General features: G+C 39.6%; 1 protein-coding gene across 1 annotated transcript; it reads left to right on the forward strand.

The window, feature by feature from the left end:
• The first annotated feature begins 14,133 nt into the window (after positions 1-14,133).
• LOC132777723 (olfactory receptor 13G1-like) lies at positions 14,134-15,084 on the forward strand. The gene has a single exon (XM_060780144.2). The coding sequence runs from the start codon at positions 14,134-14,136 to the stop codon at positions 15,082-15,084; it is 951 nt and encodes a 316-aa protein (XP_060636127.2).
• The last annotated feature ends 439 nt before the right edge of the window (positions 15,085-15,523 follow it).

Below are 15,523 nucleotides of genomic sequence, written 5' to 3' on the forward strand. Positions count from 1 at the left end.
CCCAACAGTTTTGTGATATCCCGGCTGGCAACTCTTGGCACAAGTGGAAAGGGGTGGTGTCTAAAAATATCCAAAAGAATGGGTGCTCATAGTGCTTTCTGCTTCAGATGCTGTGCAAGAAAAATTCTTTGAAGCAATTTCTTTATCTTATTTAATATGCCACCTTATCTTCTTTATCGCCATTTCCTAAAAGAACTGAGTTGATAAAGGGACTAGGCACTTCTGAAATTTGCTGCCGTGCGCCAGTAGAAGCAGGAAATGCTATGCATCCCTATCTTTGTAGAACTGTATGATATGTGTATCCAACTGTCCAGGCTTTAGTGCAGGAGGGCTGGGCTTTAGCATAGCAGGTTAACCACCAGCTGTAGTAAATCTTGCCAATCAGAAGGTTAACAGTTTGAAGCCCGGGTCGGGATGAGCTCCGGGCCTTTAGCCCAGCTTCTGCCTACCTAACAGTTCAAAATCAAAATGTGAGTAGATAAATAGGTACCGCTTAAAGTGGGGAAGTATTTAAGGTACTCATAAGGAAATGCTAGAAAATACCAGTGATTTCATCAAGGAGGAAATGTATGAAAAAAGCTATCGGCAGGGAAGATGGAGTGACAGCACTCCCCATGGCTAGAACCAAGAACAAGCCCCCAAGATGCCGAGGATGGGAAAACTATATATACCTCTATCTATGTACAGTTGTCTGTCTTGTCAGTGTATAATGTCATTGAATATTTGCCGTATATGTGTTCTGTGATCCGCTCTGAGTCCCCTTCGGAGTGAGAAGGGCAGAATATAACTACTGTAAATAAATAAATAAAATATTCTATCCAACAACCATACTGAGCTGAAGTCTAGCACTATAAGGAATATTTATGACATAATGAAGAGTTGACCACAAAGTACCTGGCATGGAGTGTTTTCCGGTAAACAGAATTTTAGAAAATTGAAATGAATGAATACCTGGTTGAAGTAGGGATTCCACACAATGACATCCTCAATGATGAGAAACTCTTTGTGATCTGGAGCTTGGCTATCAATCTTTCCAACCTGTCTTCTACTGAAAGATTGGTTGGGATAAATGACCCAATTTACAATATCATAACCACCCGTCAATTCCATATTATTATTGAAAGATATTTCTTCTCCTGCACTATTGTTAAATCGGACTTTGTTCAGAAAGAGATGAAGCTAGATTGAAATAGAGAAGCAATTAATCAATCAAATAAATGATACACAAATACATTAAATGATACACAAATACATTAATTGATTTCAAACTGTTGGAATTTGACAGATTTCTTTCCAATCTTCCTTTGCAGTTCTTTCTTTGTTCAAGGTCACAAATGATCCTTTTGCATATTATTGTTGTATGTCAGCCTGTTCAGCCTGTGATTATGTCTGATGTTCATGTTGATATTCATGATGGGAATGGGGATGGTGTTCATGCTGACGGGGATAATGTTCATGTTGATGCTCCTGAAGGGAATGAGGATGTTGATTTGGCTTCTGGACCTGGGTCTGGGGATGAGAGGCCTGAGTTGCTGCAAGGGCCTAAATGGAGTTTAAAAGATAAGTTTGAGTTGCTGCAAGAGGATTCTCAAGGCCCTGGGCAGTTATCTGAGAATGAAGATGACTTTGAGGTACGAGGTAAAGGTACAGGAGTTAATGCGGGGAGTGAGGCCTTGAATAGGAAAATAAGTTTCAGTAAACAGAGACAGTCCATGCAGCAATTAAGGTGCTCTGCTAGACTTCAACACAAGTTAGATAGCAAATCAAAACTGAAAAAGAATCCGTTCCTAGCAGTTTTGGAATCAGAGAAGGGTTTGTAAATGACTTGTGAGGGATGATTGCTTTAGTTGAAGCAACGTCAGATTAATGCCAAGTTTCCAGCACCAAAGTCTTCCTAGCTCATGCTTAGCCTATGGAAAATGCTTCTGTATTCATGGATTCAAGTGCCTAGTTTCATGGATTTCCTTGAACTCTTTGTTCCTGTCTTCCTTTATATCAATTGGATTTTTTTTATTGTGGATTACTTTCTACTGCTTTGGCTATGTATATTCATAAATAAACTGCTTGCTGAATTTACCCAGCTGGTGTGGTGTTTAAAGTCAGAGGTGATTCTGCTCTGAATTCCTTTCCTTGTGAGTGAATTGGAAAATTGTAGACTAGACACCATAAAACAATGATTATCGCAACAGTAATTTGTAATACAATATAATACTAGTAATAATAATACAATATTATAATTATAATTATATATTTACTAATAATATTACAATATAATGGTATAGTGCAATATAGTAATATATAATACTGATATTGTACTATGCTAATAATATAATATATTGCATGAAAATATATCTTGTAAGCTGCTCTGAGTCCCCTTCGGGGTGAGAAGGGTGGCATATAAATGCCGTAAATAAATAAAATAAATAAAATATTTTTTTTACAAATGAAATATCATAATCACCACAACCAACAGTTCATCCTTCTCGAGCACCGCTAGCATAAACTCCCACCTGCCATGGTTGAACATTCATATGACTCCATGTGAGTCCATCTCTCAAAGCTTTATGCGTGGTCCTTGGTATACGCATTGCGTGAAGAGCATGTGCTACTGCATAAACAGCATTGTAGATACCACAACTCTGACCAAACATTCTCATTTCAAAGACAGCTCCAGGAAGGATCTCTAGCTTCTCCTGTCTTGTACAGTTCTGTTTGTTTGCGGTGTAAAGAGGATAACTAGGAAATGGCCAATGGAGGGTATGCTGCCAAAATGCATGGAGGAAGTACATGTGCTTGTAAGGATTTATGGTTTGAAGAAAGTTGTCAAATCCAGGTATCACCTCTGTATGGACTGTGAAGGATATGGTGCCATTCAAGGTCTGTCCAGGGAGTTTGCACTCACTTTCCATGGTATTTATATCCCATTGAGCTGTTAGGATCCAAACTTTTCCTCGGTGGTACTTTTCATGTAATATATTATATTCTAGAGCCCACTGAAGCACCTTGAAAAAGTAATTGTACCCATAGAGAAGAATCACATTGGCTTTGGTGAAAAGCAGGGTAAAATATATTTTGACTAATTTATTAGAAAAGCCATCTGGGAAAAACCCTGTTGGAATCATGTCCAAGAAAGCGATGCAAATGTCGTTCTGGATGAGCATGGGCACCTGTTTCTGCAGAACAATTTCACCATTGTCATCATCTGACACAAGGAGGCCAACCCAAGTCCATCTGAAATGGGTAAGCAGGTGAACAATCCCAATGTATTGGAGCATTTCATTCGGCACCATCTGATAGAAAAAAGGGAACTGCATTTTGTCACCTAGTCTTGAGTCAAAGGATCCATAACTGAGCTAACAGGAAAAATAAAATGCTTTCAGCAATTGGTATTAAACCTTCAACAAATGTGGTCATTATTATTATTATTATTATTATTATTATTATTATTATTATTATTTGTTACACAACAAGATTAGTACACAGCAAACAAGATCACTATGTTGGCGTTTGTATTTGATCACATGTCAGACACTTCCCAAGTATCTAGTACTGTGTAATGTGTAGGCAAATAATGCATGCAGATCCAATTAGAGTATCATTTTGCAGCTGACAGATGGTAATTTTGTCAGCATAAATTGTTTTTAAGCGCAGGCCAAGGTCTTTAGGCACTGCACTGAGTGTGCCAATCTCCACTGGGACCACCTTTACTGGTTTGTGCCAAAGCATTTCCAGTTCAATCTTTAAATCCTCATATTGTGTAAGCTTTTCCAGTTGCTTCTCATCAATTCTGCTATTATTATTATTATTATTATTATTATTATTATTATTATTATTGTTATTATTATATCACTTTTCTCCCTACAAAGGAGACTAAAAGCAGTTCAATCTTACATCTTTGAATAAATTCACTGAGGGAAAATTACACAGGAGTGGAATTTAAGTTGAGACAGCTAATATGGGATGGAGTCCTTGGTGGCACAATAGGTTAAACTTTTGTGCCAGCAGGATTGATGACCAAAATGTAGGCGGTTGAAATCTGGGGAGCGGGGTGAGTTCCTCTCTGTCAGCTCCAGCTTCTCATACAGGGAAGAGAGACCTCCCACAGGATGGTAAAACATCTGTCCTCCCATGGACAATGATCTTGCAGACAACCAATTCTCTCACACCAGAAGCAACTTGCAGTTTCTCAAGTTGCTCCTGACACAAAAAAAGCTGATATGGGATAAGAAGTTGAGAAAAGCTACTCTTAAATATTGAGCTGAAAAACTAACATCAAAGATCCCTATGTCTTAGAATAGTTTGAAGCAGAAAAAAACACAGGAACACTCAGAACTGAGGTGGGAAATGTGTGGCACTCCATAATTTTATTACAACTGCCCTAAACCCCTTACCATTGGCTATGCTGGCAAGATTTGACTGAAGATACAGTGCAGTAACATTTGGAAAGACACTTGTGTGCCACCCCTGAAACATTGGCCATTTAATTAGTGGTTCTTATGTAACACAACTTTTGTTCTTGGGTTATAAATGTCATATCCTAATTTATTCTATCATGAAACATGGGGAAAGTATATTAAATTGCAAATGTTTTTGCTAGACATCTTGCAGAACATTTTGCTATAGAGTCTTAGCCAATTCAACATAGTTTGTGGCAACTACAAAAACAAAGTTTACATTCAAAGTAAATATCACGTAATTAAACAAGAAATAACACTTTCAAACCAAGAACAGCCTTTTTTCAAATTTTGTTGCATAGTGTATGGACCTGTCTAGTCTACAGAAGCCCAAAAGAATCTCTGAGTTTACTTTAGCATCCCGGGAATGATGACAGTCTAGACATCTGGACTGAGTCTGACTCAACCCAATCTGCTGTCCAGATGGATGCCATCTTCATCATCTTTTCCTGGTCTCATCATCACAGCAAAATAGGATGGATTGTGTCCATATTTCCACCCTGCCATAGAGCTCTGTCTGAGCTCCTGGCCATCATGGCCACCTCTGCTAATATCAGAATGGGATGCAAGGAGGAAGGAGACAGTTTTCTTGCTGGTAATGAGGGCAAACCATTCTGACATCAGACAAGACACACATGATGGTCAGAAGCTCAGATGAAACTCCATAGTTGGCTACAAGCAGCAACAACAACACCACAAGCGGTGAAACGTAGGCCACCAAAGCAGAGCAAATGTTGTCCTGATCCTTATTGACAATGGTCCCAGATTTGGCACAAATATGCCAAATCTGGGACTGCTCTGGGCTAGATTTACACCATGCTAACCTGCCCCCAGTGTAGATACACCCAAATGTTTCTTTCTATCTATCTATCTATCTATCTATCTATCTTTGTGCTTGTTCTGTCTCTTAACATACCTGTGGAATCTTGATGACATTTAAGATCGTAGCCATCTGAGTTGAATGTTGGGAATTGACCACATCAATTATAGCCACTATGTTCTTGTTTCGGTCACAGTTGTAATTAAAGGGGTTCCTCTCTCCTGGAAAAAGCATATCCAGAATTCTCCAGTAGGTCTGGCTTGCACCAAAAACATTGTCATAGAGCTTAAATCCCAGTGTTGTATTGGGCAACAGTCTGGTGCTCTTGTTGATCTCATGAATGGCAAAAACAAAAGCAAATATATGCTGGAGGTTTTTAAGATTAGGACTACACAATTTAAAAGAGAGAGAGAGAGAGAGAAAGGATGGTATTAAAACCCAGGAGAAAATTATTCTAAAACATGGAAATGATGCTAAGCTTTGACTCTTTGAAGTCAGTTTGAAAGGAGCAGAAACGACACACTGGAGTCTAGCAGGACTAGCAACAAGATTGTGCAGAAAGCTGTAACATACAGTGGCACCCAAACCAGCCATTCACTAGTCTTTTGCTGAACCATTATGCAAAATTTCAGATCAAACATCATCTTATGCCAATTAATCAACTTCAAAACACAGCCACTGGCATTTCTGTGGACTATGCAGAATTCTACAAGAACAATGCAACAACCAATCTAGCATCACATGGGAAGATTATTTATTAGTAGCCTTCTGTGTGTGGTTTGGGGAAGAAATGAGGCACGTACCACTATTTTACTGCTGTGGGAAGATGAACTGGTTTTAATCAACTCGTGCTAACCAGAAAAAAGAAAAGCAACAATGGAATGGTTTCAAGGCTTGAAGATTTTGAGGAGAGAGAAAGTTTTAGGTTCTCCCAAAGCTAAGCTCTCACCATTTGTTATTCTACTCAGAGAAGTGGATAGTTCATTTTCTGATATATATATATATATATATATATATATATATATATATCTCAGATATATATATATACACACACACACAGAGAGAGAGAGAGAGAGAGAGAGTAAATAAATAAGTAAACAGTAACTACATCAATGGATATGTTGACCCAGAACTTTGGATTGTTTTTGTGATTCAAATTCCTAAATTTATACATGAGTATCTACAGTAAAAGAACTCTATATACTCATGTATAAGACTAAAAATGTAAATACACAAGTATGTACATATATACTCATGTATATAAATGTTTTACTGCTTTCTTTTTGTTTCTTAAAGGACTTTCACACTTAGTGTACCATGTGGATTCAATCTACATTCACAGCTTCTCCTGCTGTCACTATCTTTAGTAAATTTCAGTAAACCCACAGAACTGTAGAATGGTAGAGTTGAAAATGACACCAAAAGCCATCCCATCCAACCACTGCTAACGTATAGCTAAAGAATTGTCATCAGATGGCACTCCAACCTCTGTTTTAGCTTCTAGCTTCTCGCAAAGAGTAGTCCAGCACCTTTGAGGAGAATACTACATTCCAAGGCTGGACACGTCTTACCATCAGAAAATTATTCCTTATGTTTATTTGAGAATTCTTTTCTAGTTTCTAATTTGAATGTATCAAAGCTTCCCTTCTGAAGTAGCAGGAAGCAAATTTGCTCTGTCTTTTCGACATGCCTTGAACTACTTACAAAGTATTTCTTGAAAAAGCTGGGCACTCTCTAAAGCTGAGTAAAGATTCTTCAGCATCTGGCACAGATAACAACTGACCCAGGATAATGTCTTCAGAGTTATGCAGGTTGCCTTGATTCATTTCCTGACAGTTACACAAAGAGAAGTTTGAAGCCTTGTTGAAATTATGAGGCAGAACCCAAAGCAAAAATAGCAGCAACAGTAGTTTAAGTGCTTGCAAAGCTTGGCTTCTGCCTCTCCCGAAGAACTGCATTTCCATCAACGTAAACATCAATATCAGTGCTAGTTGCAGTCTTTTGAAGAGACTCCATAGGTAACCAATCTTGAGTACCATAAGCATTAAACAAAATTTACTAATGCATACGTTCCAGTCCGGAGATTTTCACCTAAAGAATGAGAGAGAGAAATGTAGGGTGGCCCTGCTAATTTCACATCAACAACTAGATAAAAAGTAGTTTGATGGGCATCTTTATAGAGGATAGTGGTTGACTTAGTTGGTGTTATGAATTTTGCCGATGGTCTGTCACACTGGGGCCTCTGCAAGAAGCTGAGTGAAATCACCATAATTTTAATAATTACAAGGTTGCTTAGAAATTCTCTCCAAGACCAAACCCTCTGTGTAGATCAGATGATATGTCTGTGAAATGACACCTTTAGGAGCAAGTGATTTTCTTCCAGACATCACATATACAAATCACTGTGTTGTAATTATGCTTAAGACTTGCACTTGGGTGGAGAAATATACACGTACTGGGCTCTGAAGGATATAAAACTAGTAAATAAACTTATTAATCAATATTCTTTCAGGCAAAAGTTCTTTTTCTTCAGTGTTTGTTCTGCTTGATGGCGGGGTCAGCCTTACTGGTTTGTTAGCACCATTTCACCCGGTCGTGCACCTGATCAGGGTGTATGCCAATGGTCTTCAGATAATTGTGCAACGTATCTAGCCGAAGTTACTTTAGTTGTCCCTTTGGCCTCTTGCCAGGCACTTCTAAATCAAGAGCTATCTTGTACATGGATTCGTTTTCACCTCAGAGAGTATGACCATACCATACCATGAATCTTGTAGTTTGGAGCAATGCCAAAGCGTTACCGGATGTCATTATTTTAGATGTGGTCAAGGCATGCGATGTCAGCTGTAAGTTGTTGCATCCTGATCTCAATAATACCAAGGAAGTGTTCTGCTTGTTGCCAGCCAACATTCGGCTCCACATATTGCGGCAGGCCTTATAGCAGTTAGATAGATTGTCGATTTGAGGTGATCAGACATCTTCTTGTCACAGAGTACACCAAACCACATTAATCTGTGTGGTGACCTTGTCAGAGAGGTTGCCCTCTTCAATGCAAGATACTTGAAAGTGTTGACTTTTGGGAGATCCCCCCTGTCCACTTGGATGATACCAGTCTCCTTCTCATTGGTCATCAGGTACTCTGTCTTTTTGACATTGAGGCAATAATAATAATAATAATAATAATAATAATAATAATAATAATAATGATAACAACAACAACAACAACAACTTTATTTAAACCCCACCACCATTTCCCCAAAGGGACTTGGGGCAGCTTACATGAGGCCAAGCCCATCAATATAATATACACAATATCAGAAAATAAAATAACCTAAAATACAAAACCAATCTATATAAGTGACACAACAATATAAAATCAAAACATTTTGACATTAAAAATGATCACCATGGGCAGGGCCAAATTCAAGGATTAACATTTCAAAACACTGGGAGATAGGGCAATATAAAGTATCAGGGAGGGGCTCTGGGGATGAGGTAGGATTTAATTACACAACAAGAAAATAAAGTGCTTATAAGGGCATTTTATGCAGAGTTTGGTCAGGGATTATCATGTAATCAATTACTGAAGGCACATTGGAAGAGTCAAGTTTTCAGGCTCCTCCTGAAGATTGCCAGGGTTGGGGCTTGCCTAATATCTCTGGGGAGTGAATTCCAGAGCAGAGGGGCCACTACAGAGAAGGCCCTCTCCCTCGTCCCCACCAGTTGCGTTTGCGATGGAGCCGGGAGCGAGAGGAGGGCCTCTCCCGAAGAACAGAGAGATTGTGTGGGTTCATAGAAGGAAATGCGGTCGCGCAGGTAGGCGGGTCCCAAACTGTTCAGGGCTTTGTAGTTAAGAACCTGAACCTTGAACTGGGACTGGAAAATAAATGGCAGCCAATGGAACTCCTTAAACAGGAGCGTTGACCGCTCTCTGTAATTTGAACCAGTTAATAATCTGGCTGCCGATCGAATTGCTTGTACTTAATGTTCAAGTTCTTCCTTGTCCTCTGAAGCAGGCACTACATCATCAGCATACAGCAAAGTCCAAGGTACCAATTTCTGCAGATCTCAAGTAACTGCATCTCAAGTAATCCACACCAATGGTGATGAGGAACTCCAATGATGCACCAGCAGCAGCCTGCACCCTGCTTTTAAGATCGCTGTACAGAATCTGGACCCAGTTTACCAGTTTGGAGAAACTAAAAAAGGATTGATCTTCAGGTTATATAAATAATTATTCTAGAGTATAACCTTGAAGATAACCGAATAAAACAGTACAGTGTTCCCTCACCGTTTTGCTGTTCGCTAACCACAAACTCGGTGTTTCGCAGCTTTTCAAAGAAATTAATTTAAAATACAAGTAGAGGAAGAGAGAGAGAGAGGAGGGGGAGAGAGGAGTGGCTGAAACTATACTGTACATATACAGTATAGTGTCCCTACATCGCGGAACGGAACCCCTACGACAGGAGAGGGAACACTTTAATGATTTCCTGGGCCAGACACTTAGGGGAAAATATAGATTTGGATAATTGGGAAAACTTGTAGAAAAAAGAATTTAATTTTTCAATAGCAGGTTCTATTAAGTAAAACATATATAAAATGTGCTATAGAAATTATGTAACTCCTGAATTAATGGATAAAAGTAGTAAAACCCAAAGCTGGAAATGTTGGAGATGCAAAACACAGAAAGGCACCTTCTTTCATGTTTGATGGACCTGTATGGCGATAAAAAAGGTTTGGAAAAAGTGACTAAAGAAACTAACAAAATGATCGTTACAAAGATTAAGAAAAACCTAGAAATGTGCTTATTGGGTTTGTTTCAGGAGATAATTGGCAAAGAAGAGGTAGAAATTTGCCAATATAGTTTTGGGGCAGTGGGAATCACAATAGCAAAATCTTGGAAAGAGGTAAAAACTACTTATTATGGATTGGAGAAGAAAATTAGTTGAGTATATTCCCAAGGCCCCAACCAGTGAGCTGCTGAACGTGCTGACTGAAAGATTAGCGGTTTGAATCTGGGGAGCAGAATGAGCTCCCGCTGTTAGCCCCAGCTTCTGCCAACTTAGCAGCTCAAAAACATGCTAATTTGAGTAGATCAACAGGCATTACTTCTGTGGGAAGATAACAGCACTCCATGCAGTCATGTTGGCCACATGACCCTGGAGGTGTCTATGGACAAACTGACTCTTCGACTTAGAAATGGAGATGAACATCACCTCCCAGAGTTAGTCATGGCTAGACTTAATGTCAGGGGAAACCTTTACCTTTACCTATATTCAAATTTATTTATTTATTTATTTCCTTCATTTCTATCCCACCCTTCTCCCACAAGGGGACTCAAATGGCTAATATCTTCAAGACTATCCTGATGCTTTCAGAAAGCTGACAAGCAATGTATACAATGCAGCCACCGGGCTCCGTAAGTGTCAAATGTGACAAAAAACTGCTGAAACATACAGGCTTTAGCTTGAATCTTCTCCTGCAAATAGGACTCTTCTAGATGAGAATAATGGTGTATGGTATTGAATTGTGCAATTAATTATTCTCATCTAGAAGGGAATAATAAATTGCACAATTTAATACCATACACATAATCCCACATCATGTGTTTTGGGCTCTGCCGCCACTAGGCAATCAAGAGTTATGATCCAAGTTTGCCATACTGGTTGACTTTTGCTAATTTGTGCATCACCAAGCTCTTTCTCTCTGGGGCACCAATAGTGTATTGAATGAGTCACCCGGTATTTAAATGTGCTGTGGATTTCTCCACTTTGTCCATTCTTGGTGAAGAGTTTAGCATGTCTGTATAACTACAACTGCAATCTTCTGCTTCATGCTTTCAGGTGGATTGAACCATTTCAGCGTTTACTGCTTCCAGGTAAACCAACAAGTTGATCCGAACAATAATAATAATAATAATAATAATAATAATAATAATAATAAGGGAGGGTTTTTTTCTTATGTGCTTCATCAATAAAACTGAAATTGTAATATATTTTCTGACATAAGAAAAAAAGGAAAGAAGCATGGAAGATGACTCTACTGATTTCTTCCAAATTTGTTGGCAAAATAGGATGAAGGTAAGAGTCAACTAAGGTTCAATATTGTTTCCCTGCACTTTCTAGGACGCAAATCTTCATAATATGTAACTACTAGCTAGTAGAATGAAAACTGTGTGATAACAGCAAAGAGTGGAGGAGACTGCTACATTATAACATAATAACACAGCTTTTTAAAATTGCTTTCCAAAAGCTGACTGCCTTGGTTTTTTATATGATCATGTTGATTCTGTTAATGAAAAATGGATGCATCCAAGAATGTTAATAAATGCTCTGCTGGATCAGTCTAAATATCTATCTAATACAGCTTCTAATTCCTAACAGTAACTATCGAGATGCTTTCAGGAACCCAGAAAGCAGTGTATCATGGAAGATCCTTGCACTACTGCCAGATCATAGCATCTGATACTCAGGTACAGAGCACTTTTGAACGTGGATTTTCAAGATCATGGTTAATACCCTGATATTACATTTTTTTTCCTCCTGGGAATATGTTGCAATGTATATATGTAGCTAGAGAAGTCAATTCTATTTGATGAATGATAAAGTGGATGAAAGAAATTGTCACAATAAGAAACAGGGAAATATACGTTGCTCACAAATATCATACTATATCTTACAGACAGAAAAGGGTAATGTTGTACCTAACATGTGGCCATAATAAACACTCACTCGTTGTGGCTTGGTAGTCCGAGAGCTACAGCACTTCCAACTTGCAGTTGTGAAATAGTGGGGTTTGGTTCCCCCACTTCCATAACTCTAGTTGTTGTATTTTTGTCGTGTCAGGAGCAACTTGAGAAACTGCAAGTCGCTTCTGGTGTGAGAGAATTGACCGTCTGCAAGGACGTTGCCCAGGGGACGCCCAGATGATTTGATGTTTTTTATCATCCTTGTGGGAGGCTTCTCTCACGTCCCTGTATGAGGAGCTGGAGCTGATAGAGGGAGCTCATCTGCCTCTCCCCGGATTCGAACCTGTGATCTTCAGTCCTGCTGGCACAGGGGTTTAACCCACTGTGCCACTGGGGGCTCTCATAACTCTAGTTGTGAGAAATATAGATTTTAGTACGGATGTTTTGCTCTGTTCTGAGAACTTGTAGAAAGGTAATGTTGTACCCAACATATGGCCATAATGAGCACTCATTCATTGTGGCTTGGTAGTCCAAGAGCTACACAGTACTTACTTGCAGTTGTGAAATAGTGGGGTTTGGTTCCTCCATCTCCATAAGTCTAGTTGTGAGAAATATGGGTTTTGGTATTGATATTTTGCTCTGTAGTAAAAACTTGTAGAAAGGATGAAAGAAATCATTGACTTCGCTGGACACAAATTGCTGAGGTCCAGAAGCATATTCTCTGTGCTTCTTGGTGCTGCTGGCATACTGCTGGCACAGAGTACCCCAGAGCCCATCACATTATGCAAGGCTACTCCCAACTGAGCTCTTTTGGACCATGTCAGCAGCATATCAGCAGAGCCAAAAAGAAACTGGGGAGGAGGCAGGAAGAAGCTGGGGACAGCATGGAAACATTATAGAAGGGATCCCATAACCACTGACAGTAAGGGGACAAAGCCTTATGCTGCCCCGTGGTTTCCCCTGCTGTTCCATGGCTTCTCATTCTTAATGTATAATGTATTAATACTATGTCTATTTGATCATTCATATTCTGTTTTTCATTTGGATGTTAATTCTCTTTTGTTATATGTTTATAGTTATTCTCTTGTATTATTTTGTATTATTCAGAGGTGTTTATAGTCGCTAAGGGCATTTAATGTTGGCCTTTTTTGTATGTAAACCACCCTGAGTCCCCTTGTAATAAATTGTAAAATAAATTATAAATAAATTGTTGATGTTGTTGTTGTTGTTAGATACACAACAAGATAAGTTCACAGCAAACAAGGTCATTCTGCTGGCTGTTGTATTGGATCACACATTGGACACTTCCCCAGTGTCTAGGACTATCAGTGAATAATGCATGCAGAACCCAGTAGGGTGGCCTTTTGCAGCTGACAGATGGTAATTTTGTTAATGCCTATTGTGTTTAAGTGCAGGCCAAGGTCTTCAGGCACTGCACCCAGTGTGCCAATTGTTGTTGTTGTTGTTGTTGTTGTTGTTGTTGTTGTTATATAATGTGATGAGGTCCCAACTCACATTGTGCTTACTCCAGAGTGCACACATATCTGCAAACATACGTGGTTTCAAGGACATACTCTGTGTGCTCAGACATAAGTCTAGACATTTTGTTCTCAACCCACAAATTTGAGGAAACTTATCCATGGGTCAATATATTTTCCGTACCTTAGTTTTTATCACAAATGAGCCCACCCCTTCACTGAGTAGAGTATCAAAAGGCAAGAGGTTAGTCCAACTTGAGGGAACCTAAAAGAAGTATTGACATTCACCCTCACCCTCCCCCCAACCCTCCATCATGATGCCATTTCTGGCCTTTTTGAATGCCAGTGTATGGAAATGGCAGTGACCTGGTATGGCTGACTCCTCATGGTGGCACTGGTGGTTTCCTTCTCTGCAGTATGACCCTTAACTTATCCATGGATGATATCAAAATCCATAATTTTGCCCCCAAAGCCTGCTTCAGCTCATACATGTGTTCAATTTATACACGGATATATGTATACATAGTGTTCTTTCTGGACTGGCGATCTTTAAAGTAAATAGAACTCTGACTTTACTTTGCTATGAAACATCTGTTGTGTCTGTTAATAATAATAGTCTTCTTGTTCATGCTAGTCTTGACAATATGCAGGTCTCTTGAGGAGAACCGGGGTGAATCCAGCCTAAATTCAGAACATATGGAAATGCGAAAGAACCAGACAACCATTCAGGAGTTTCTCTTGGTAGGCTTGACCAGCTCTCCTGAACATCAGATGGTCATCTTCGGAGGATTCACTTTTATTTACACAGCTGCTTTGGCGGTTAACTTTCTCTTCATCTTTACTATAGGAAATTGCAGCAAGCTCCACACCCCAATGTATTTCCTGCTCATCAATCTGTCCCTAGCAAATATGCTGTGTATCTCGGTGACTATTCCCAACATGTTGCGGACTTCATTGGCCCACAGGAAGACCATCTCCTTTTGGGGCTGCATGGCCCAGGTCTACCTTTTACTCTGGGCTCTGGGGACAGAACTCTTGCTCCTCTCATTTATGGCCTTTGATCGCTATGCTGCCATCTGCCATCCTTTGCAGTACACAGTCATCATGAGGAAGGAAGCATACGTTGGGGTGGTAGCCGGGGTGTGGATGGCTGGGTCTGTTAATTCTGCAGTTCATGTGGGACTTCTGCTGCGGCTCTCCTTTTGTGGCTCCAATGTCATCAACCATTTCTTTTGTGACCTGCCTCCACTGCTGTCACTCTCTTGCTCAGATGTTAGCCTCAATGAGACCATGGCTTACATATCCGATGCAGTCTTCTCCATGGGCAGCTGCATGCTCACATTAGCCTCATACTCATTCATTCTGTCAACCATATTTAGAATTCGATCTACTGAAGGGAAAAAGAAAGCCTTCTCTACTTGTTCTTCACACCTCCTGGTGGTCAGCTTTTACTTTTCCACCATAATCTATACATATATCAGACCCACCTCAGTCTACTCTCAACAAGAAGACAAGGTGATTGCTATACTTTATTCAGTAGTGACACCTCTGCTCAATCCACTCATATATTCTCTAAGGAATAAAGAAGTTAAAGACGCACTGAAGAAGCTTACACATAAATACACACTAAAAATCAATGTAAGGTAGTGGTGAGAACATTGGACTTTCCCAGCTTAGGACTTAATCAAAACAACCTGTTATATCATTGTAACCACATACTTTAAACAAACAGAAGCATGACATGATTGGTTGATGATTGCCAATATAGCAATGCCAATGGCTCTTAAGGTGGGCTAGGGAAGAGGATGGGCCCAGGAAATGCAGTCATAACTAAGTAGTCTATATCACAGGCATGGGCAAACTTTGACCTTCCAGATGTTTTGGATTTCAACTCCCACAATTCCTAACAGCCTATTGCCTGTTAGGAATTGTGGAAGTTGAAGTCCAAAACACCTAGAGGGCCATGGCTTTCCCATGCCTGTGATATAGACTACTTAGATATGACTGCATCTCCTGGACCCATCCTCCTCCCTAGCCCAACTTAAGAGCCATTGGCAAGATTCAATGAAGCATGTCCATTCAGCTT

The sequence above is a fragment of the Anolis sagrei genome, chromosome 6 (genome assembly GCF_037176765.1).
Source record: "Anolis sagrei isolate rAnoSag1 chromosome 6, rAnoSag1.mat, whole genome shotgun sequence".
Taxonomy (NCBI): Eukaryota; Metazoa; Chordata; class Lepidosauria; order Squamata; family Dactyloidae; genus Anolis; species Anolis sagrei.

Excerpts from the sequence above, each read along its gene's own strand:
- LOC132777723 (XM_060780144.2), top strand. The coding sequence starts at position 14,134 with ATGGAAATGCGAAAGAACCAGACAACCATTCAGGAGTTTCTCTTGGTA.